This window comes from Hypomesus transpacificus, chromosome 15 (assembly GCF_021917145.1).
Source record: "Hypomesus transpacificus isolate Combined female chromosome 15, fHypTra1, whole genome shotgun sequence".
Classification (NCBI taxonomy): domain Eukaryota; kingdom Metazoa; phylum Chordata; class Actinopteri; order Osmeriformes; family Osmeridae; genus Hypomesus; species Hypomesus transpacificus.
In genome coordinates this window covers 5,297,021-5,319,051 of record NC_061074.1, presented here as the reverse complement: position 1 = coordinate 5,319,051, position 22,031 = coordinate 5,297,021, and the positions used below count along the sequence as shown (strand labels likewise).

Below are 22,031 nucleotides of genomic sequence, written 5' to 3'. Positions count from 1 at the left end.
TAATTCAGTGAGCCCGGTGTGCTTGGTCACATGTGGTCATGAGAACGAGAGAGGGAACTGTATTCAGAGGTAGAATGCTTACAGTCAATGTGATAGAAGACAACAAAATTATAAACAAGATGCTCACTAACAATATAGAAAGCCTGATTATTCTGAAATCAGGATGGTCCAGTTTAAGATCGGCTATTTAAGTCCACGTTTTCTTAAGCTAACTTTTGAAGAAAAAAAAAAATGGAATAGATTTCACTATTCATTTTCAAATGGAGAGGTCCAAAGCATTACAAAATACCTCTTTGATCGCCTTCATTGATTGCATAAAATTAACTTTCTGCAATATAAACCCAGTGATCTAAGATACCAGGACAGTCCTGATTAAAATGTATTCTGGCCAAAAATGAACAAAACAGAAATTGGAAATACCAAAACTAAAAAGATGACACACAACTCAGTGTAAAACATTGGCATCTAAGTAGCCAAAGTCCAGTTGAAACTGCAGGAACCGAAGTACAATGGCTATATGAAATAGTGCTTCCTGTTAGGTTTTTCAAACCTAGCAATTTTAGCTTGTATATCCCACCCCCTCCAAAACACATGAACCTGAACACTGCCGGAGGTGGGTCAGACAGACACAGACAAGTAACCCGTCATTAATCACCAATCATTAAGTGCCGGTCAGACCTTAATGATTGGTTGTGTATATTACAGACATGTTATGCCCACAGATATCTGAATTTATTAATTTTACTATCAAACCTTTAGATTTATTGGTTGCTATCAGGATGTGAAGTTAATTTCAGCAAATATGACAAAAGGACGTCTTACTGACCCGGCCTTTATACTGTATGTTCAAAATGCCAGGTTAAAAGACTGCTTGCAAAACGGCACAATTATGTTAGCCTTCAAAGTCTTGGGTCACTGACAGAGCGGATTAAGACTAAAGCACCTGAAACAAATAAATGTCACCAGCTAGTATTACACCCTCCGTTCATACATGTTAGAAGACAGAGGGAAAAACATATGCCAAATGGACTTTGACAGACAGGTGTTGGTGTCTTAGCTAAATAGGTTGACAGTCACTTAACTGGTTAGCTAACAACTAGCTAGTAGCAGTGTATAGTATAGTACCTAGTTTTAGATCAAATAGCGGATTCGGCGAACTCAGTTAAAGGGGTAGCCATGGGTAACTAAAACATGAGACAGTTTTGTGTAATTTCAACCACAAGATGGAATGTTAACATTGTATCTCAAACTAGTCTAGCAATTATTTTTTAATGCAAGCCGCTTACTGTACGTAGCACTAGGTTGTCAGTCAGCTATTATGAAGGTAGCCAATCGTCAGATAGGTTATTAATTTAAAATGATACATATTTCAGACTGTGACTAGTTGCTAGATGTTCTGATTCAACAGGATGTGCTTTCTCTCGTACATTTCCCTATTTATAATCAAATAACAATTTGCCGAATAACCTTGTCAGTTAGCCACTACTATACTGTGGCTGGCTATACAACCTGCGTTAGTCATGTGGGTAGCCGAGATTGCTACCGTTAGCTACTACAGCTGTGCTGAAAGCCAGACTATACTGTTCATGTAGGTACAGTAGCTAACGTGATGGATTAAAGCGAACCCACGCTTTTACCTCTCTTGACGGCCTCTTCATACGAAAGGAAACCTATCCTTGACTCTTTGGCCCCCATGTTGCCCTCATTTCATGGCAATGAGAGAAATTAAATGTTCAGTGACGAAGGGAAGCCTGTTGCCCAGTTCGTTTCTTGTGAAATCCGTTCCGTATGCAGCAGCTAGTTTCTATGAGTCTTGTTGCTGTGTTTTCAACGAATGACGCTTTTTGTCGCCGACGCCTCCATGCTAGTCACGTGACTAGAGTACCACAAGTCACCTGATCAACTTGTTTGTGAATCCTGGAACACAGACCGTTCCCACACAGAAAAATACAAACACGTTGGATCGGTGACATAATGGTTAGACACATTTAGACAAAAGGTTAACTTTCCACATTTATTAGATTCTGAATCGCAACTCCGTATTGCATTGTAGAAACACAATTTAAACTGGGAAATAGGGCTTTGTCGCCTTGTTATACGTTTTCTGTGGGCGTAGCTCCCTCTGCTGTATGAAGAGACAATCATAACAAGAAACACGTCTCGATTTAATTACAATTTCAGAAAATATACATAAGATTTGGATTTCAATGACTACCATTTCATTGTGCAGTCAGAGCTAGTTTAAGGATATATTAAATATATTTATCTATAGACATTCTCTGGTGTAGTTTAGTCATAGAGTTAGTGCACAGTTATTTTCACCATTGTTGCCTAGAGGTCGCTGTCACGTTGCATCATCTTAGTTCCGGTGTGAGAAAACGTCATGATTTCGCGCACGCGTAAGGAAGGGGGAACGGGGAACTGAATTCTCCGGAACATCGGGAACGTGAGTGAAGTGCGCGTAGCTTTGGAGCTGTTGGGACCATAGACATAATGGTTGGGACAGTGTTGCTTATATTCTTTGCTGAATAATCAAGTTGTTATCGAATTTATAGCATTTAAGGTAGGTCATTTACATCAGCAAGGACACGTTATAAATAACTGGAATGGGACTACAGGTTTTGCTATATTGGCCTAACATTATCGGTGAGAGAAATTAATTTGTTTGTGCAAAGTATTCTCTTTAAATATCACAGATCCTCTGTCGCTCAATTTTTGCTTTATGACAGTTAACATGATTGTCCCAAATGGATTAGTAGGCATATGGAGGAGGTGAGGGTCAGAGGGTAGCCTATCCCAACAAGCTTAGAACTACATTGATGTTACCGGTGTTGCTTATAATCGAGATGAACACAAATGTATTACAACAACTCTAGATCTCTAATAATTGAGACATAAGGAAGACATTTTGGAATGTATATAATTATAAAATATTTGAACTCTTTACTAATATATTTTGATCATACAGGTTATGTTCGAGTTGCCCTTATATTTGCTGCTGCAACCGTCCCCGACCAACCATCTGTTTTCCTCGTCCTCTACTCAACCTCTGTCATTCTAGATGGTAAGCAACAATAAGCATATTTCTGTAGTTCTTTTAAATGGTCGTTTTCATAAAATAAAACAACAAATGTTAACGTTCACTATATGCTTGAACATTAGTCATTTTTATTTATTTATTATGTCTCAGGTTTTGATGGTTGGGTTGCTAGGAGGCTTGGACAGATCTCCAGTTTTGGAGCCTGGTTGGACGTAGTTGTAGATAATCTTGGCAGGGGGATGTTGTGGACTATGGTTTTTAAGGTACTAACAATGGTGGTGAACATGCTTTCAATGCCTGCCCAATATTTCATATTTCTTTCTCCTGTTATATTCTATTAGTATATCTCTTTTCATTGTTGTAGTGTGGTTGGCTGGTGTCTACAGTCGAGTGGTGTGTGCTTGTATGTAACCACAACTCCAGAGGTGCCCATTGGAAGAGCAGCTTCACAGACAGCCCAAGTTGGATACAGGCCATCATGGCAAACGGTGTTTTATTTCCCTAACATTGTTATTAAAAGCACCAGTAAATTGCATTGCTAGTAGTTCAAAAGAAAGATATTGTGAAATACACTGAGAAATGAAATACTTTGTTCCTAGGCTTTTGGACACCCCTTGGAATGTGGGTGATTGGAGGTGTTCATGGCCTACCCCTGTGGCTCTATGGTCTTCAGTGGGGGGTACTTTCCTACTCCCTCTGTTTTCCTCCCTGGCTCCAGGCTTTTGGGACAGTGTTCCTGACTCTGGGAAGGCTCTTGGGTCTGTCCGTGGAGGTACTACACTGCTGCATGCTGGGATTAGAAAGATGCTTGTCTGAAAAAAAACACTCACACATCATCTTGCTGGTCGTGTTTGGCCTTATGGCAACTTTGTAATCTTTCTATCTTTCTTAGATGTGGAGTATATGGTCTCACATAATGTACCTTACCAAAGATGAGGCGAAGGAGAAAAAGGAGTGAAAGGGATTGAGGCTGTCAACCCTAAGACTGACCCTACAGGTCAACTACACAGACACTATTCTACCTTCAGGGTCCTAGTGGACATTATGCTGCTATATATTCACTCAGAAGTTAAATTAGCCAGGCCTTTCTTGTGAATGCAAAGGGTTACTCGATATTTAACTTCTAGACACATGGTGTTTTGCTCCTATGGATTTTTTACTTCGGGAGTACTTATGATAAAATGTACTCATGCTGGTATCCAGTGTTATAAATTATTATTTATGTATAGGAAAGCACAAAGAGAAAACACAATGCTTATAGTATGGTTTGATATACAAAAAGAAAGCCTATGAAGGTGATGTGAGTCTAATACCTTACAATGACCAAAGTGGACTAGTGTAGGGACCTAAAAGCAACAAAACTGCAAATTATTTCATCTAGGGGAAGGACTTTGGTTAAGCAATGTTTTCGATGTGCTGATCATTTAATTGTATTTATGAAATCATATTGGACCAATAAAGTTATGAAGTGCTGAGTGACTTAGTTTGTGTCGAGGACCAGTCCTTTCTGCCATTTAGTTTTTCAGTATGGGATTAAGAATGTTTTATACATGTATTTATTAATGACAGTAAATTACATATTTATGAATATATTATAATTAATACATAATTATCAATGCTTAACATGTGTGTGCATAAATAATAGACCAGGATGAAAGATGCATGTGGGTGGATACATTTGTGCCTTAATGTGGCAGAAATGATTCACCATACCACCGTATCTGATTCCATATTCAATATCTGCTGTAATCCCTCCTTATAAAAATCAAACATAATTAGGAACAGTATGACATGATCTGAAAATCTACCTGTTGGATGACACATTAGAGGAATGTGGAAGCACTTTTTATTAGCAGTCATATGACTACCTGTAATGAGGTCACTCCAAAATATTTTGAAAGCATTACTGTCAAAACAATATTCTCTTCTTCCACACCCTGATCTTGACAGTGACACCCATTGCTACTCCAAGTCCTTGTGAAACCTTGCTGAATAGGTTTGCCGTGCTCTTTCCACTCTGTTTCATCAGTTCTTTTCATCAGAAATACCACAATGCATAACATGACTCAAAAAGAGAAATACACACCCAGTGTTTGGAGAGATCACAGCTTTATTTAGCATCATCCGCTTTATCCATATTTGTTTGCAAGGTGGTCCCCTGTGACATAGTAGTCCCTATTCCCTTTCTCACATCGGTCTCAAATCTGACCGCCATTTCATTGTCACATTCAGACGTCCCCATTGAGTTGCCTTGCTACATTCGTATCTGCAAGCCATTTGGAAGCCAGTTCCAACACAGTTCTAGACAGATGGTGGGGTCAGTCAGTCGCTTTTAAGGAGAATGGCCTTGAAGTAGCATTTTCAGCAAACTACAGTAAAACATCCTTGGCAGTTGTGTTTTTTTTCTCCTCCAGAATCTATGTTATGTTCTCTAACAGTCAGCCAATGGTTGCAGTTAGAGCTGGGGCATATCAGGAGTATGCAAGGGTGCCAGGGAGAAGAGGGTTATGGTGGAGCTGACCGTCCTTTAAGGGCTAAGGCTTGGACATCAGCTGGGACTAGGTGGAGGAGTCAGCACTCTAGCTCTGCAGGGACAAACACACCACAGAGGGATGTCCAACAGCTGTCGAGCGACAAAGCACAGAGCAGTCCATTGTAGCACTGAGGCGGGAGCAAGGCAGATTTTCCCCTCTGGTTAACACAAAAAAGCAAAACGCTAACTTCACAGTATGAAGAAAGTTGTGACATAATGTAACGTAAATGTAAGAGCACTGTCACAAAAACTCCATACTTGCACATGACCAATTTCTAAATAACCTTTTTTTGCAACATTTGATTGAGGCAGAACTTAATATAAAGTTGCACAAATACAGAGATGATGAGAAAAGGATTCAGAACAGAAAAAAAACAAATTTCAGTAACAGATTGTAAAAGAAAAATATTGATTTAGGGTCAAGTGCACAGAGAAGTCATGTATCAGTCAGAGACACATACATCCTCGGTCCCCAATTTCAGTGCTTTTTTCAGAATAATGATGTAGTACAGCACTTTCACATGGGTCCGCTGAGTGAATATCTGACACACACAGACAGACTTGTGTAAGGCTGGTATCCATCAACATAGCCCTGGATCACACAAAGCTCAATGTATACTGATGGCCAGCACAAATGCACACACCAGCATGCAAGAACAGCACGCATATAGACAAGTGGTGAATTAAAAACTGCTGGCTCTTCAGGACACTACACCCACTTTCTCCTCCCCCCATGGTTCCATCCATGCTCTAACTGCCAGTTTTAGTCCCAAATCATTTGGCGCATACCTCTTCAAAGTTTAAACAGGGCTACATTACACAGACTTTGCATATAAATTATTGGCATTTAAATTAATCTGTCAGTACTAAGCTTAAAGGCATTATCAAATGGAAGAAAAAAAGTCCAAAGCCGGTATGTATCTTGTCACAATAATTCCACTGGTCCAAAACAATTCACTGATTACAATTACTGTGCTGAATTGTGTAAAAAGTAATTCTTTATTTTCCAGGACGTCAAAATAGGCCATATTTAACGACCACAAATATTTTCTGAAGGACTGGAACGTTTTTTTTTTACGCTATGAACCACTCAGATGAAACCAACATAGTTTTACTGTACAAGTAACCAAAAGCATGTGGAACTTTTGTCGTCATCCCATGTCTCCCAAAGTGGTTAAAATATAGCTAGTAGTGTTGTGTGCGTGGTCCAGAGGTCACAGAGTGTATATAACAGGCCATGGCAAAAAAGCACATTGGGTATTTCATGGCATGTGTTGTCTCAAAGGGTGTAGGACCTGACAGTCTGGTCAGCTGCACTTGATTCAGAAACCAAAAATGTCTTAAATGTCTTAACCAAGAAAAAACTCAAAAATTCAAAAAAAGAGGCCTGTGAAGGATGCAATCGTCTTTTTGTCTTCCCAAGAGCTCTCTTACTCCTTCGGTTGAAAATAGTCAAATAAATATCAGGCTCTCCGGACTGGTAAAAGCAGGCGGATTCCCTTCAACACTGCACGCTGCCAGATGTGTGCATGTGCCTGACTGGGTGTGTTTTTAACTTTGTATAATTTCCTGTGTGGGTTTGTCCAAAACAAGGAGCCAAAATTGAATTGGTAATGCCAGAAGAGGTGGCATGTGAGGCTGTAGATTCTGTGTTAGTGTGTGTTGTAGCATTTATATATGTATGTGTGTTTAGTGTATGTGCATGTCCATGTCCTTCAGCCAAGACATGGGCGAGTTGGTCCAAGGCTCTGGGCCAATAAGAAAGCCTGCACCACTTCCTGGGTCTGCTGAGGGGAGGTGTTGACATCCTCGAGGGCATCGGCCACAGCAAACTGCCTGTCCCTCAGTCGGTTCCAATTGGACAGCACATTGTGGTACTCAAACACTTTCTCATAGTTCGCCACTGAGTTGTAAAGCTTGATCAGTCCACGGTAGTCATACTCCAGGCCACTGTAGCCCTCCCCAAACAGCTTCTTGCCTAAGCGAGATCAAAAAGTGAATGTAAGCAAAACATAAAAACACACTATATGTGCTCAGTTTAAAATGCAAAAAAGAATGAAAACATATCCGTAATCAAAATACACTAACAAGAAATGTCTCAAAGCTAGTGATGTAAAGATCAAGAGGACTGATCAAGAGGACTTAAAGATGACTCAATTGAACCAGACTGCATTTTCTTGGTCAAGACAATACCAGGTTAGGCCCGTATGGCACAAAACAAACACCTAACACGCTCATGGTGTGTGTGTTCATGCACATTTCTTACCAATAGCGATGGAGCGCAGGTATAGCCTCTCTGCATCCTCGTACTGGTTCATGTCGTAGTTGTAGAGGGAGGCCAGGTGTCCCACAGACAGAGCTACCTCGTAGTCCTCCTGACCCAGCAGCTGCTCCTTGATCTGGATAGCCTTTATGTGCATCTCCTCAGCCTCCTGGATGCCCAACACAGATGGAAGAGATGCGCATTTACACATGACAACTCTATGTGTACATTAAAAAAAATATATATATACATACATATTATATGTACATAAGTATTTAAACTTTAAACAGTTCTTTAAACAATCTTAGTACATGGCTTTATTTCAATATGTATTCTTAATTGCAGATAGGCTACCGTATATTGGTGCATGCATTCTGCCTTATGGTATGACTCCACTTTATTTCTTAATTTAGATTTTTATCAAACCATTTTTTATGTGTCAAATCCCATCTATAAACATTTGTATCTTTGGAAAGCTTAAAACACAGCTGCGGTTCTCTCCACAGTGGTAACTCATCTACACATGTCTGGTCAGATCAACGATCAAGCAGCAAGGAAACTACGGCCTTGTCTATGACCTAAAAAGGGGCGTCTGGCTGTAGTCTGACCTTGAACTTCCTCATTGACTGGTAGAGACGCCCCAGGTTGCCGTAGTGCTTGGCGGTCTGGACGTTGAACTCTCCAAAGGCCTTCTTGGCCAGCTGCAGGGAGGAGAGGTGAAGGTCGTGGGCCTCCTGCAGCAGACGCTCCTCCGTCTCCTTGTTGTGGCAGTCGATGGCTATCTCCTCCAGGATCAGAGCTGGGGGATGAAGAAGAAATGACAATACAAGTTACAAATCTCTCTCTTATACACGCCCACACATCTGTATGCACTTGTCAGCATATTAAAACACAGATACAGACACAACACAGATTGTATAGTTATTTCTTTCTTGTTCAGGGACAAGAGCAGTCATGCATATTCACACATGCACACTGGATGTGTATTCCAATTAATTTGTTTAGAGTGTTACTTAATAGTGACAATAAACTGTGACATTCGTAATACTGTGAGGTAAAGAGGAATGGCAGAATAATTAATCTGTAGGTAAAATGTGCTCTAGTACAAGATGATCAAAGTTAGGGCAGTAAAGACATTGAGTGACGTGTTAGGTTCAAATTTTGAAGTGTTTTTCTGTGATTAAATTACATTGCTTTATAAAAATGGACACAAGCATAAACATTAAATAAATAAAAGCTATGCAGTAAAATAAGAGCCTTCGTTTCAAATTCCCTCTCCATTAACTGTGTAGCCTACTCCATGTGGAACACTCGTCAACAATGAGTTTAGAAAATAGAATACTGAGTTTTCAGAGATTCCGGATGTGACTGTGACGTAAGGATAGTTTCCATGATAACATCCTCAAACAGGTATATAACACACTGCATTGCAGTCACTTTATTTTGATCTGAAGATTTCACACAATGGCATCTCAATGTTTTACTCTGGTGACGGTCGCCCTTTTACTGGGTGTGATCAAAACGGAGCCTCCAGACCTGCTGGCCGTCACAGACAACCAAACCCCGTCTGTGGGGACCAAACACTGGGCTGCCACACCATCAACAGCAAATCACCTGACCTTTGACTTTGACCACTTTCACTCTCCGACATGCCTTCTTACTGAAACAAAGATTCATCTGAGGACCAGATCAGCCCTGGTCTCAACCTTCAATCGATCATTGACCCAAAACACTTCTGATATCTACATCCTAACAAATGAGCTGAAGCCTTCCATGGTGGACAGGGCTGCCAAGGTCCCCATCAAAATGGAAACTATCGATATGGACCCTGACCTATATGACTTCCTCCGCTTCCTGAACACGACTTTGATACGCCCCACGACCACAGACAAATACCACCAAAAGACAGGAGAAAGTTTTGTCACCAACAACGAGCGACATCAACAGACCCCGGAAAAGGATGAAAACACCATGACTGAATCCTCTTCAGTGCCAGAAGAAAAGCCCCTGCAAGCCTTCTCCTGCCTCGCAGCAGGAACAGGCCTACTCTTTGTACTGACTGCCAGAGCGGTCTGCCAGGTAGGATGGGCCACCTCCGGGTCACATAAGACAGAGGGAGGAGGTGGAACAATAATTATGGTTGTAGCTTGATAACTTTGCACTGATATATTACATGACCTTTAACCAGGTCAAAAATTGTGCAGAAAGCCGAGTGGAAAATCGCAGGAAACTGGGGACACGTCGAAAGCGTTCCACACGGAATGAGAAGAGGGGAAGAGCTCTCTGAGCTAACACTTCTCTGCCAGACAGATCTAACACAGTGCTCATTCTATGAGCAAATAATAAAAAAAATACAATAAAACATGTATTTTCGTAAAATGTATTAAGTAGAATTTCTTTGTTCCTTTTGATCAAGTTCAAATTCAAGTATTTTATTGTCAGATGCACAGAACAACACAGGGTCAGACTGGGCACTGAAATTCTTTGGACAAGACAACAGAAAGCAACCTGGCATAACAGGACACAACTTAATCCCTCATTATACACACATACAAACACAGCTGCACCAAAACTATCGCTTCTTGCTTCATTTCTTCCTGTGCCAGACAGACAAACAGAGTTGTGACCGTGTGTAACATTGCACCAGTAGCAGGTTACCTTTGACCCTCTTGGAGGAGGCAAGCAGAAGATGGTCTTCTGGGAGAATGTGAGTTATGATGTCTATGGCACGTTCAGCATGGAAGCTATAGACAGACCCACAGAGAAGACACACATGCTTAAGTAAGGCACTATTACCTCTGAAAAACACAAAGCAAGAATAAAGAATTCCAAGAATATTTATGGCCTAAAAATGTTAGGTAGATGGTGTGACTAGTCTAGGACTTTGACATTTGAAAGGTTTGCCAACTAGAAATAAATAGATTTCACAGACTGGTAGAGGACGGTTGTACAGTACACCATTGCCTCAATGATATTGTTTATCTCCTTTCACCTCTATTACTCTATTATTTACTCAAGTACTGATGTGTTTTTGACCAATACTCAGAAAACCCCTCAGTATTCCATGCACTTCACTGCTATCCTTCAAAATTAAATGGCACCCACCCAAAGCATAACCCCAAATGCCAAATGCTATTAGAGTAAAAGCTAAAGTGTGGACATAGCAAAGACCACGATTCATCATCTTCTGCAATGTCTGACAGGGAACCCATCACAGTAATGTAATTAGCGGGTCAGGCCAGGAATAGCAGCGGCGAGGTACTCACAGCGCATTGTCGAATTTCCCAGAGCTGTACTGGTGCACGTAGGAGGAGTAGGCTAGGTCCTCGTGCGCCGTCGCTACGTGGATGTTCTTTCCCCCGAAAACGGACTGCCGGATATCCAAGGCCGTCTGAGGTGGGGGGAAATACATTTATTTTATATATCTGTTAGGATTACTTCCAAAGGTCCTTAAATTTGACAAATCACAAAATAACACTAATATAATGCTGTTGATAAACCCACCTGGTAAATGGCAACCGATTGACAGATATTATCAACATTTAATAAGTAAAATCCATAGTCTAGAAGAGTGTCAGAGTATTTAGGATGCTTGTGTCCAAAGTTTTCCCTGAAACAGACAGCAGTTCAAAATATGAAGACATCTAAATTACAATAGTTTGATTAATGAGGTTAAAATAAACCAGGAACAAGCCGTCTCTCCTACCTCGCCAGAAACACAGCATGTTTGATCAGCTGTTCTGCTTTCCTGAACTCCCTCTTCACCACACAAGCCTTTAGAGACAGATAAGCAAACACCATGAGTCACCAGTCTCTTTGTTTGTATGCCCCCAGAAACAATGACCGGACTGAACAATCACACTGTATAGGCCGACTCTGTTGTATCCTTAGTCAGACACCTGTCACACAGCTGTAACCGTTTCTCCTAGTCAAGGGTTCTTCTCCAAGCATCAGCAGTACAAACGTACTTGAGCAAAAAGTGCCTAGCAACAGCAACATCAATTTTCATATTTCACAACACCGGAATAACATCTCGATCTCATTCAACCTACCTTTGAGGCTTGTCTGAGGACATCTACCACTACTTTAACAGGCAGGCCTGGAGTGATCTCCTTCATGGCCTCTATACACCACCGGTAAGCCTGAAACATAAAAGCGGAGGGCCACGTTAATTCAAATGAATATTTCAAGAAGACATTCTGATCAACTGCATTTCAGAGCAGGGCAGAGTCACCCGCAGCAATGTTCTACCTCGTCGTAGTGGCTCTTGGCAAAGAGTAAGGCACACAGCTCTCCATACAGCGCCGCCTTGTTGGCCTGGTGGCCGTGTTTGGACAGTTTATCCATGTACGACTGAGCCAGCTTGAAAGTCTCCTCTCCCAGGTAGTATTTGCAGTTGCCGTTGCGGACATGGAGTAACCTGAGAAAACCAGGAAGTCACAGAGAACATAGGAAGGGGTTTGGCATGAGAACTCTTGCAAAGAGTGGGTATAAGCCTTCTAACTACAATTAGTTTTTAATTAAAAAAACTACAATGTTGCAGAAATTACCTTAAAAATCAAGTCATCATTAATTTGCATTAAGGAAGAAATTGTTCAAGCCTTGTGTGATATATTATACCAACACAAAGGCAAAATTGGGGCACTTAAATAAAGCTTACATTGTGCTATACCACCATTATAGGATTGTGAACACCTTGACTGACCTGACGCAACACTCAACGGCACGGTACCAGTGAAGGACCTTATCATGTAGCATACACAGCTGCAGGCATGACAGGAACACCTTCTCTGCTTCACCATACCAGCCTGCATCCGACAAGAAGCCACCTGAAGAACAAGCAAGACATTTGCTTCTAGAAACGCCTCAGTACAACCCCCCCCCCCCCCCCCCCCAAGAATATACAAAATACAAAGGAAAATGTCACTGACATAGCCTTCCCTGCCTGACCGTTCACCCAAATTGCATAACTGCTCAATGTTCCAAAAACAAGCGTGACGTCAAAGACGCCCTTTCCCATTTCTCGACTTACCCAAAACAAACCCAAACTGGATGGCCTTCTCCTTGACATGGTCATCGGACTCTGCAATGTAGGAGCAGCGTCGGCTGAAGGAGTTGGCCAGCACAGAGGCCACCTTCACGCCGTGGTCCATCAGAGCCTGGAAGCAGTGGTGCAGGAGGTGTCTGCCGACAAGATCGAGAGAAGCACACAAAGATGGACAGAATCAGAGTCTGTCTGTCTGGTTCACAATCACTGCTAAAAAGAATTCCCTGAGAAGTCTGTCAAATTTCAAATCAACTGAACCGTAAACATACAATAGGTAAGAGTTTTCCGGTAAAAATATCTTAACTGTTGTCCTAGTTTCGTGTTATCAGATTTATTGGGAACATAGAAGGTCCCACTGAGCCCATTCCTTGATCAAGTATTCTTACATTTGTTCTAAAACACTGACAAGATGTATTACCAGTAGTGCTTAGTGCTGCAAACTATCATTAAGACTATTGATCAAGTCAATCAGTCAATTTACATGGTTGGAAGTGTGAAAGCCAATGCAAAGCACCAAAAGGGTGTACTTAAACTGTTGTAGAGGAACAAGCAGTGAAGTGATAACAATGCCAAGACGGTCAATTTCCCCTAAACACTTGAGTGTCACATCACCTGCAAGTTTTGTGAAAACTTACCAAAACCTTTTTTGACAAACAATTAGACTAAAAAGGGACACCTAGTTAATGGCCACATTGGCTATGGGATCTTAAGATGTGATCATGTGATCTCTTCACCAAAGACACATGCTCATTCATATCCATTCAAAGCACACTTACTATCTCCCACTCACATACACACACCACTTGTTGAGCCACATCCCACTCAGTACAGCTTGTCTACGGTCACCTTTGCTCACATGATGTCACAAGAGGACAGAGAACAGTGTGTGTGATTAAAGGGAAAACAGAATGTCAATAAAGAACTAACTGTTCATTACTTTACATGATGTCAGTAGTCCCATCAAAAACAGAACAGGCATCCCTCCCAAACTGCTCATGTACATGTTTGTGTTCACAGTGGCACTGAATTTCTTTGTGGTAGTAACCACTTGGGAGGAAACATGGGGTGAGATGCTGTTGCTCGGTGTGGTGTGAGCTTATACCCTAGGTCCTGACCCATGATGTCCTACCTTTTGTCTGAGGCACGCAGGACTTTGGCAAAGACCTCCAGCTCGCAGAACTCCCCTCCCAGCTGACAGAGCCTGCCTTGCTGGTAAAGCTGAAAGCGAGAGATAGAGAGATCTTAGATTTAATTGATCATTAGATCAGAGATCAATAGAGCACTGATCAAAGCTTGGATGAGAAAAAGATTGTTATAGCTTCAGCTAGGGATTTTATATAGCTATCATTTGGGGTATATTGACGCATCTGTATACAATGCCCACTGTTGTGCGTTGAACAGACAAAGCTGTTGACAGGAAACTTGCTGAGGCAAAATAATCATTAGTCAATAAAGGTATTTATAAAACATTCAGTCAGATTTTTCTTTTATCTATGACAGAACATTGGTAACTGAAACAATGTCATGTTGAATAGAAAGTTAAAACATATATGTATGCTGGAGCTAATATTTGAATTGGATGCTATTGATTTGGAATAGAGGCCTATATAGGTCACATTTCACTGTAATTATAAATCTGATTATTATTGATTGGTAAGCATAATCAATCACTGATTAACATCACTCATTTATATTGTACAGTACACAGCTAGCCATCCTAAAATGGTTACAGGTGCCACATGATCCATGGACTGTAAATACTATGACTCTTGCTGTGCACAGACTCATGACAGAAACATTCATGGTGAAATATGTTATTCCTACGTCAGTGGCAGACAGTCAAACTATATACTGCCAAATTCCAAAATAACACATCTCCCACATAGACCATGAAAGTGTGTGAAAGGCCAGGGTGTGGTGAAATTCAATTACACCCCCTAGGAAAATGGCTTGGCAAAAACTTGGTCAGGTAGGCTATACAAACTTATAGCTATAGCTTGAGCTATAGCTTGAGCTAACACTGTGCTACAATGTACTATAAATATGAACTTCGTTAGCAAAAGCTGTTGACTTAAGTAAAATAATTCAATAGTTAAATGGTTAATAACGCCGTTAAAACAAAGTTGTATATCTTGCTTGAACAGAGTTAGCAGTCCCCCCCCTCCCCTATTATTTTACCAAACTAGGTAGCTTGTTGGTTAGGTGGCCAATCATACCGAAAATGCAACAGAAAAACACGTATATTGTTAGGCCTTTTGTCTATAATAGATAGCCTTGACAATACTAACGCTAATGTTAAGGAACTGGTTAAGGAGAGTAACAGTCAACAAGCAGCCAGCCTCTATGCTCTAACTGGAACCTATGAGCTATAACTTTAGCTAGATAGCGCTTCAATAGTAAACACATTATTCAATAAGGCAAGTTGTGGCAAATTTGATCCAGAGAGTGACGGTACTTACCTTATAGTACACATCAAACTGTATATTTTCAGGAAGGGAGCGAATGTCCCTTCGCGATCGACTGTAATTGTCCACCACTGCTGATATTGCAGTGTTGTACAGTGTCTCTGGGATCCATTCTAGCTCCACCGCGGCCATGTTGTTTTCCTTCTCCAAACCCAGCAACAGACCCCCTCCAACTCACACACTAACCTTCCTAGCTACCTAATTGAGGGAAAAAACACTTTCACTTCAAGTCCTCATGAACACCACGCTTCAACCTTAGTAAAAACCAGCGCATCCACAGTGCTACAGTAAAAACTCTAGCTAACTGTCATATTTCCATTTCATGTCTCATCTCCATCAGCATGTCCCCCTGTCTTCTGTTCCCGACCCCAAACAATCATCTGGGGGATGGGGGCGTGGGGGTGGGGGGTTAATGCAATGACGCCATCACGCAAATGCTCAGATTGCGTGCTCCCAGGGAATCATTAGAGCCTGTTTAAGGCTATTATATTATACATATTAGAAGTTTACCCTACTACTGATGTTGATAAGTTGCAGTTATCAACTTCATACATTAGTAATGTCTGCAAAGAAACACGGATAATTCCAACATTATCAAATTGAAATTGATCAAAATGTAGCGATGTTAGTTTGCCTAACATACTATAGGCTACATTTGTTAGTTTGTGGATTAATTTCTGAATGTGATTATTTATAGCGCATTATAAAAATGACATAAGCCATCACAAATCATTTGAAGGATATTCCTCAAATAAATAAACATATAAGACAATAGCCTATTTAGTGTGGCTTCTTTTGAATGTCAAATTGCATTAATTGCTTTGGAAGACAGTGCCGTTTTGTAAATTATTGAAGGGTTTGCCATATCTCTTCTTATGACTTTGCAGCTTTTGTTGTCACACAACTTGAAACACAATTATGATGATGTCGGGAGTCAGAAGCCTAAGATATTTGCTCACAATGTATACAGTAGACATTTATTTTATGTTTATTTTTTACAAGTCAAACGTGGAAAGATAAATATCCAGCAGGGGACGCACTGGAGTACCTTTCCACCTTCTCCAGTTGCTATCGCTCTGACGTCAGTGCGTTCCTGAGCATGCCTACAAGGCTCGAAAATAAACAAAGACCGAAAAGGGGACAATTGATCACAACCTGCCATAAACTTAATTTTAAATACTTTTTGAGCAATTTAATGTCATATTTATACACCACGGCTTATACAGGACGTGTCTTTAAACATGGACAACTCATTATTGATGCGAGTGAGTGTATTTTCCGATCAGGGAGGCAGAAAATACATGGAGGATGTTACCGAGGTTGTAGTAGAGCCGGAGCCGGGGGAGGACGAGCTGAACGCGGACGAAAAATGCGAAACCAAAGGGGATTGCTCGGCGGTCAGCTCGGTAAAAGACGGTGTGCATCCACAGTGGACTGTTAAGAATGCATTGAACGACGTTCTGTCTGCGTCTGCACCCACTACAGTAGCATGCACACAATTCGTACAAAATGATAACCGAAGTTGTGCTTCCACTGCAACACCATCGACTGAAGAAAACTCGCCGGCAGAGAGCGAGACCGAGAAGAACCTCCCCCATCGCTCTGTGGCGTTCTTTGCTGTGTTCGATGGCCATGGAGGCCGCGAAGCGGCGCAATTTGCACGAGACTATTTGTGGGAATTTATCAAGAAACAACGAGGTTTTTGGTCCAAGGATGACGATGAAGTGTGTTCAGCCATTCGGAAGGGGTTCGTTGCTTGCCACCATGCTATGTGGAAAAAGCTGCGTAAGTTGATAACAAAGCTAGGGTTAGCTAAGATTAGCTTAGCTTGCTAGCGCATTTTCAAGCACTTGACAAGCGATTGACATGACCAATGTGCAGCAATACAACTACCCCTTGTAACATAACACTGTTGTTTTTGCAAAGTTGTTTTGACGTCATTTTCACATCTATGGTTCACTTGGCTGATTTATTAGGTTACCTTAAAGACACGATCCTCTTAAAATAGATGGCATCTACCATTGCTAAATAGCTCAGGCTGTGGGCTCGACATTGTATTCATGTCAACTCTCTTTGGCCATGTTCTTCTCACATAGTGTATCACATTCAGTACAAGTAATTGTGCTCATTAAGGCTAGCATATTCATACTCTATCATATTAATCTTTAAGGATGTATTCTGTGAAACAGGACATTTACTAAAATTAGGAGTTTAGTAAGTTACGTGTTTTGGTCTTTCGGCTTTGGTCTTGGCTGTGTTTTCACATACATCCAGCTTTGACAAGACATGTCAGCATTTTTTTCTTCAGAAAGTTACTTTTTTAAATAATTGTGTGACTGTAGGTGTATCTTTATTAAATCTGTCAAGATAGACATTTCACTTTAATAATGTTACACATTCAGATAATTTCTTGACATTTGTGACTAAAGCTTGGTCCATTGCAACATGTTCACATGTTATTTTCTTCACTTTTCAGCGGAATGGCCAAAGACACTAACTGGTCTGCCCAGTACATCAGGCACTACAGCCAGTGTTGTGGTCATCCGGGGGAACCGCATGTATGTCGCCCATGTAGGGGACTCTGCAGTGGTCCTGGGGGTCCAGGATGATCCTTCAGATCAGTTCATCAGAGCTGTGGAAGTCACACAAGACCACAAGCCTGAGCTGCCTAAGGAGAGAGAACGCATCGAGGGGTTGGGAGGCAGGTAAGATTTATAACAACCCAGACCTCAACACAATATAATCATGCCCTTATGTGCCCATGCATGTCTAGACAACCCCTATGACAAGCAAGAAAACATTGAAGTCTTATCTATGTCATGGGTGATAACAACATTGTCCCTCAAACAGACCTCTGATGCAACATTGCTGTAACAATGCCAGTAGGCTGTGTTTTCCTTTACAGGGTTGTCTTTTGTTTTACCTATATTGATTACTTGAATAGTTGGTTGGATTTGATACACAAATGGTCTGAACCCTTCTCTGATTCTGTGATGAATCCCCCTCCCTGTTCTGGCCCTGGCCCCCTCCTTCCAAAGTGTGATCAAGAAGTCAGGGGTGAACCGGGTGGTGTGGAAAAGACCCAGGCTTACCCATAATGGCCCGGTCCGTAGAAGTACTGTGATTGACCAGATCCCATTCCTGGCTGTGGCCAGAGCTCTAGGTAACGGCACACCACTGCTTTACCACATACCTCCATGGCTTAAATGTTAACAAGAAACATTGCTAAACTGCTTGAATTTGTTGTAATTTTTACCTCAAGCATAAAACCGTTAATGCATCTTAAAATACCAGTACCACCTGAGTATCCACTCGGGTATATCCCCTTTGTGTCTCTGTCCACAGGAGATCTGTGGAGCTATGACTTCTACAGTGGGGAGTTTGTGGTTTCCCCCGAGCCAGACACTTGTGTGGTAACACTTGACCCTAGCAAACACCGATACGTCATCCTAGGCAGCGACGGCTTGTGGAACATGGTGCCGCCTCAGGACGCCGTATCGATGTGCCAAGACAACGACGAGGCTATGGTGAGTGTGGCACAGCCGGGGGCTTCTTAGCATCTCTGCCGCCCTATGTTAGTATATCTGAAACAGGTTTTTTTTTTTTCGTTCCCGCAGGCTCCTTGCGGAGTGTCCAGCGCCCGTCAGCTTGTGAGCCATGCCTTGTTGAGATGGCGCCAGCGCATGCTTCGTGCGGACAACACAAGTGCCATCGTCATTGCCCTGCAGGAGCCTGGGGCGCCCCAGGAGTCCCTTCACCACGAGGAGGTGCTGCTCAACTTAGCCAAGGTGTCTCAGTGTGGACCAACCATGGACTCCCGCTCCAACACACCCATCATCAAGGTGAGTAAAACAGTCTCCTCATCCCCACGCAAACACTTTTACACAATCTACTGAATCTACATTAAAAACGCAATGACAGCGGGACATCAATGCTGTCAAAATCACTAGCAGGTTTGTTTGTGGCTGATGTCATGTGTGATTGAGTGGGACTTTTTCACCGTGTAGCAAAGGTTTTGCTGTTGCAGCACATATTAGCATTAGTATAATTCCTGAGATGACATGATTTGCTGTTGTCCATCCCCTTCCTGACTGCTACTGCTTCATTTTCTGCAGGTCCCTGAAGTGGACATGCCCTCAGCTGTGTGTGAGCTCCTCCCCACCTTAGAGCGGCGGAGTGGCCTGTCAGGCAGCAGCCTGTATGCCCTGTCCCTGGCAGACCCCTTTGCCCCCCCACCTCTTCACTCAGACTCAGATGAAGATCTCCCCGGGACTGTCCTTATGGACACCGCTGACATGGAGGAGGGAGATGCCACCAGAGCGCCCGGCAGCAAACGGACTCACGAGGAGTCCTCGCCGTCAGCAACATCAGCGGCCAAGAGAGCTCGGCGCAGGAACAACGGCGAGAAAATATCTTTGAGCCGCAACAGTGGAAAAGACCAGAAACAGTCATCCAACGTTCCAGCACTCCTCCAGCCACACAGCAAAACCACTGTGTGTGTGTGTTGAGACACACTTACAAACTATAAATGTGTGGGCACACACACACACACATGCTGCCTCCTCCACACCCCTTTCTAAAAGACCATTACAAGTGTTGTGGGTCCTTCCATAAATTAGTATACAATGAAATCCACTGATGTCCAGTCAAACGTTGACGTAGAGTTTACTTCCCTGAGATACACAAGAAATCAGTTTCATATTATTTACTACTTTTTTCTCATCCAGAATGATGGGAAATTTATTTTAAGCAGTATGTTATTTGAACTTGTAAAATGTTTTACTTTGTGATGCAAACAATTAAATATTAACTTGTGTAAATATTCTGAGTAATTGGTAGTTGTGCAAGTGAGGACATGTTTTACTTCATGTAAAGCAATATATTTTTTATACATTGTTTTATTTTACTATGAGATAAACAAAACATACCATTTTTAGATTTTCACTGTCATTTACATGTTTTTCTGATTCTTTTTTAATGTAATCATTGGATGAGTTTGTTTGCATAGTCATTTGAAACTGATGGTGCTGCAACAGTAAATTCCAGTAAATTAACAAGTAACCTAACTGTTAATTTGTTATTGATGGTTACCTGTACATACACAGTTGAGAAAGTTACCAATGTTACAAAAGAGGCCACCCAGTGGATGTTCTCTGAAACTACACCACTTTGTAACCTCATTGGAGGGATTTGTCCTCCACATCTACATGAGTCATTTACTAGCCTCTAACTATGGTAACTATTGGGACTGTTAGATCAGTACCACTCCTTGTTTGTTGTGACATTGCCACAGGTGGGGTTTTAGGAAATGTTATTTCCTTGTTGAGGTTCCATTCTCCAACTGAACCTAAATTACAGGTTGTGTTTTATCATTTGTCATTCCTATTCACTTCATGCCTTATGTTATGTTGAACTGGTCTGTTCCCATTTTGCGCTTGAAAAGATGATTTGTGTAGCCCAATAAAGTTGGCAGTAAGTAAAAAGCAACCTTTATCACCAGTAAGACTGCTGGGATTGTGACATTTGGGATTTTGGTATTTGTGTGCTAGTTTTCCCAGGTACATTCTATGGTAAACATTTTAATAAGTTGAGGTCATAAAGTTGTTTGATGGCCAAAGTGCAATTTCAACTGGACAAATTGTAGCATTTTTATTTTACTAAATTTCCAAGTTTTACTAAATCACCTTACTCTTAACTTGGACAGATTAGGCTTAAACAGGTTTTGGTTTGGGGGATGCTGTGTAGATGATTCCTAAACAGTGTTATTCAAGGGAAGTGATTCACCTTGATTAATCATGACATTCTTTTTTGCTTTGTGTGAATAAGATTGTGCTTACAGCATCTAGTGCATGTCATTTGTACAGTGTAAATGTGGAAAAAAAAGACAAAAAACACACTTGGAAACTATATGAAATAAAGATTTGTTTTCTCAATAAAGGCTTTACTGAATTTACTTGAATGCAGTTATTTGGGCTCTGTACAAAATATTGTAAGTAAACTGTGTAGTAACTATTATACATCATGCTTTAGTTGCATTAGCCTACATTAATGTTTATATGCATAAATGCACACACAAACACACTCACTATACTGAGCTATTCTGTATCAATTGAAGCATGTAAAATGTATCTTGTCCAATTGGGTTTGACACATTGTTAAAACGAAATGTGTCTGGAATGCTTAGTAATACTAATACAATGAGAAGTTTATAAAGAAAGTAGTTTATATAGAACGTGTGTCTGTCAACATTATGTGCACAGTAACAATAATTTCAAAACGTTGTTGCTTGTGTTAAGGGGATTTAGGGTTTTCAGGTTAGAGTTATGGTAACCTATATGACTGCAACATTCTATTACAACACCTTTGAATGCACAAGCATGAGAACATGCAAAATGAGTGTCTGATAGTTTGAGTTTGGCATATTTTTAAAACTGAGTCACTAAGAGGAGAAATAGTTGGCACTTGTTGCAAGTGCCTGAAATATGTAGAACACAAACACTGAGATCGTTGACGCCTCAGATAATGCCAGATTTTTCATTTTATTCCAAGACACTTCAGTGTCAAACACACTCCAGAACCAGTAGCGATGAGGTCAAGCATGTGTTGAAACTACATAATTTGTAAAAGCAACACAATAAGAGAGTATTAACAATATACATGTCAAAATTCATTCAAGTATTGGT

At 41.2% G+C, this 22,031-nt stretch overlaps 4 protein-coding genes across 6 annotated transcripts in view; 2 read left to right on the top strand and 2 right to left on the bottom strand.

Moving 5' to 3' along the window:
- The window catches only part of usp32 (ubiquitin specific peptidase 32), a 35,065-nt gene extending 33,216 nt beyond the window's left edge, over nucleotides 1-1,849 (bottom strand). For both annotated transcript variants that reach the window (XM_047035267.1, XM_047035268.1), the window contains exon 1: nucleotides 1,638-1,849. In XM_047035267.1, coding sequence (XP_046891223.1) covers nucleotides 1,638-1,695 — 58 coding nt within the window. In that variant the 5' untranslated portion in view covers nucleotides 1,696-1,849. The remainder of the gene's footprint in view (nucleotides 1-1,637) is intronic.
- A 109-nt stretch (nucleotides 1,850-1,958) lies between these two features.
- Nucleotides 1,959-4,523, top strand: si:ch1073-145m9.1. Of its 2 annotated transcripts, XM_047035274.1 has the most exons (6): nucleotides 1,974-2,646; nucleotides 2,969-3,064; nucleotides 3,191-3,303; nucleotides 3,405-3,528; nucleotides 3,640-3,812; nucleotides 3,933-4,523. In XM_047035274.1, the coding sequence occupies exons 1-6, from the start codon at nucleotides 2,607-2,609 to the stop codon at nucleotides 3,996-3,998; spliced, it is 612 nt and encodes a 203-aa protein (XP_046891230.1). In that variant the 5' UTR covers nucleotides 1,974-2,606; the 3' UTR covers nucleotides 3,999-4,523. The 2 variants fall into 2 exon arrangements, with proteins under 2 accessions (XP_046891229.1, XP_046891230.1); XM_047035273.1 differs by having other exon boundaries at nucleotides 1,959-2,646; nucleotides 3,640-4,523.
- Nucleotides 4,524-5,132: 609 nt separating this feature from the next.
- LOC124477464 (amyloid protein-binding protein 2) lies at nucleotides 5,133-15,747 on the bottom strand. Its single transcript, XM_047035265.1, has 13 exons — nucleotides 15,343-15,747; nucleotides 14,013-14,101; nucleotides 12,869-13,020; nucleotides 12,542-12,665; nucleotides 12,088-12,256; nucleotides 11,889-11,978; nucleotides 11,543-11,610; nucleotides 11,341-11,446; nucleotides 11,103-11,227; nucleotides 10,495-10,580; nucleotides 8,445-8,635; nucleotides 7,840-8,005; nucleotides 5,133-7,551 (listed from the first exon to the last, which is right to left on the bottom strand). The coding sequence occupies exons 1-13, from the start codon at nucleotides 15,478-15,480 to the stop codon at nucleotides 7,289-7,291; spliced, it is 1,767 nt and encodes a 588-aa protein (XP_046891221.1). The 5' UTR covers nucleotides 15,481-15,747; the 3' UTR covers nucleotides 5,133-7,288.
- A 681-nt stretch (nucleotides 15,748-16,428) lies between these two features.
- On the top strand, nucleotides 16,429-21,281 carry LOC124477465 (protein phosphatase 1D-like). The gene is made up of 6 exons (XM_047035266.1): nucleotides 16,429-17,133; nucleotides 17,825-18,053; nucleotides 18,387-18,511; nucleotides 18,694-18,875; nucleotides 18,966-19,190; nucleotides 19,464-21,281. The coding sequence occupies exons 1-6, from the start codon at nucleotides 16,590-16,592 to the stop codon at nucleotides 19,854-19,856; spliced, it is 1,698 nt and encodes a 565-aa protein (XP_046891222.1). The 5' UTR covers nucleotides 16,429-16,589; the 3' UTR covers nucleotides 19,857-21,281.
- The last annotated feature ends 750 nt before the right edge of the window (nucleotides 21,282-22,031 follow it).

Coding starts and splice junctions, on each gene's coding strand:
- si:ch1073-145m9.1 (XM_047035273.1), top strand. CDS start 2,607: ATGGGACTACAGGTTTTGCTATATTGGCCTAACATTATCG. Junction 3,065..3,190: donor AACCTCTGTCATTCTAGATG/GTAAGCAACAAT, acceptor ATTATGTCTCAG/GTTTTGATGGTTGGGTTGCT. Junction 3,529..3,639: donor ACAGGCCATCATGGCAAACG/GTGTTTTATTTC, acceptor CTTTGTTCCTAG/GCTTTTGGACACCCCTTGGA.
- LOC124477465 (XM_047035266.1), top strand. CDS start 16,590: ATGGACAACTCATTATTGATGCGAGTGAGTGTATTTTCCGATCAGGGA. Junction 18,054..18,386: donor ATCGAGGGGTTGGGAGGCAG/GTAAGATTTATA, acceptor CTCCTTCCAAAG/TGTGATCAAGAAGTCAGGGG. Junction 18,512..18,693: donor GGCTGTGGCCAGAGCTCTAG/GTAACGGCACAC, acceptor CTCTGTCCACAG/GAGATCTGTGGAGCTATGAC.
- LOC124477464 (XM_047035265.1), bottom strand. CDS start 15,480: ATGGCCGCGGTGGAGCTAGAATGGATCCCAGAGACACTGTACAACACT. Junction 13,021..14,012: donor CTGCGTGCCTCAGACAAAAG/GTAGGACATCAT, acceptor TCTTGTCGGCAG/ACACCTCCTGCACCACTGCT. Junction 10,581..11,102: donor GGGAAATTCGACAATGCGCT/GTGAGTACCTCG, acceptor GTCTGTCTATAG/CTTCCATGCTGAACGTGCCA.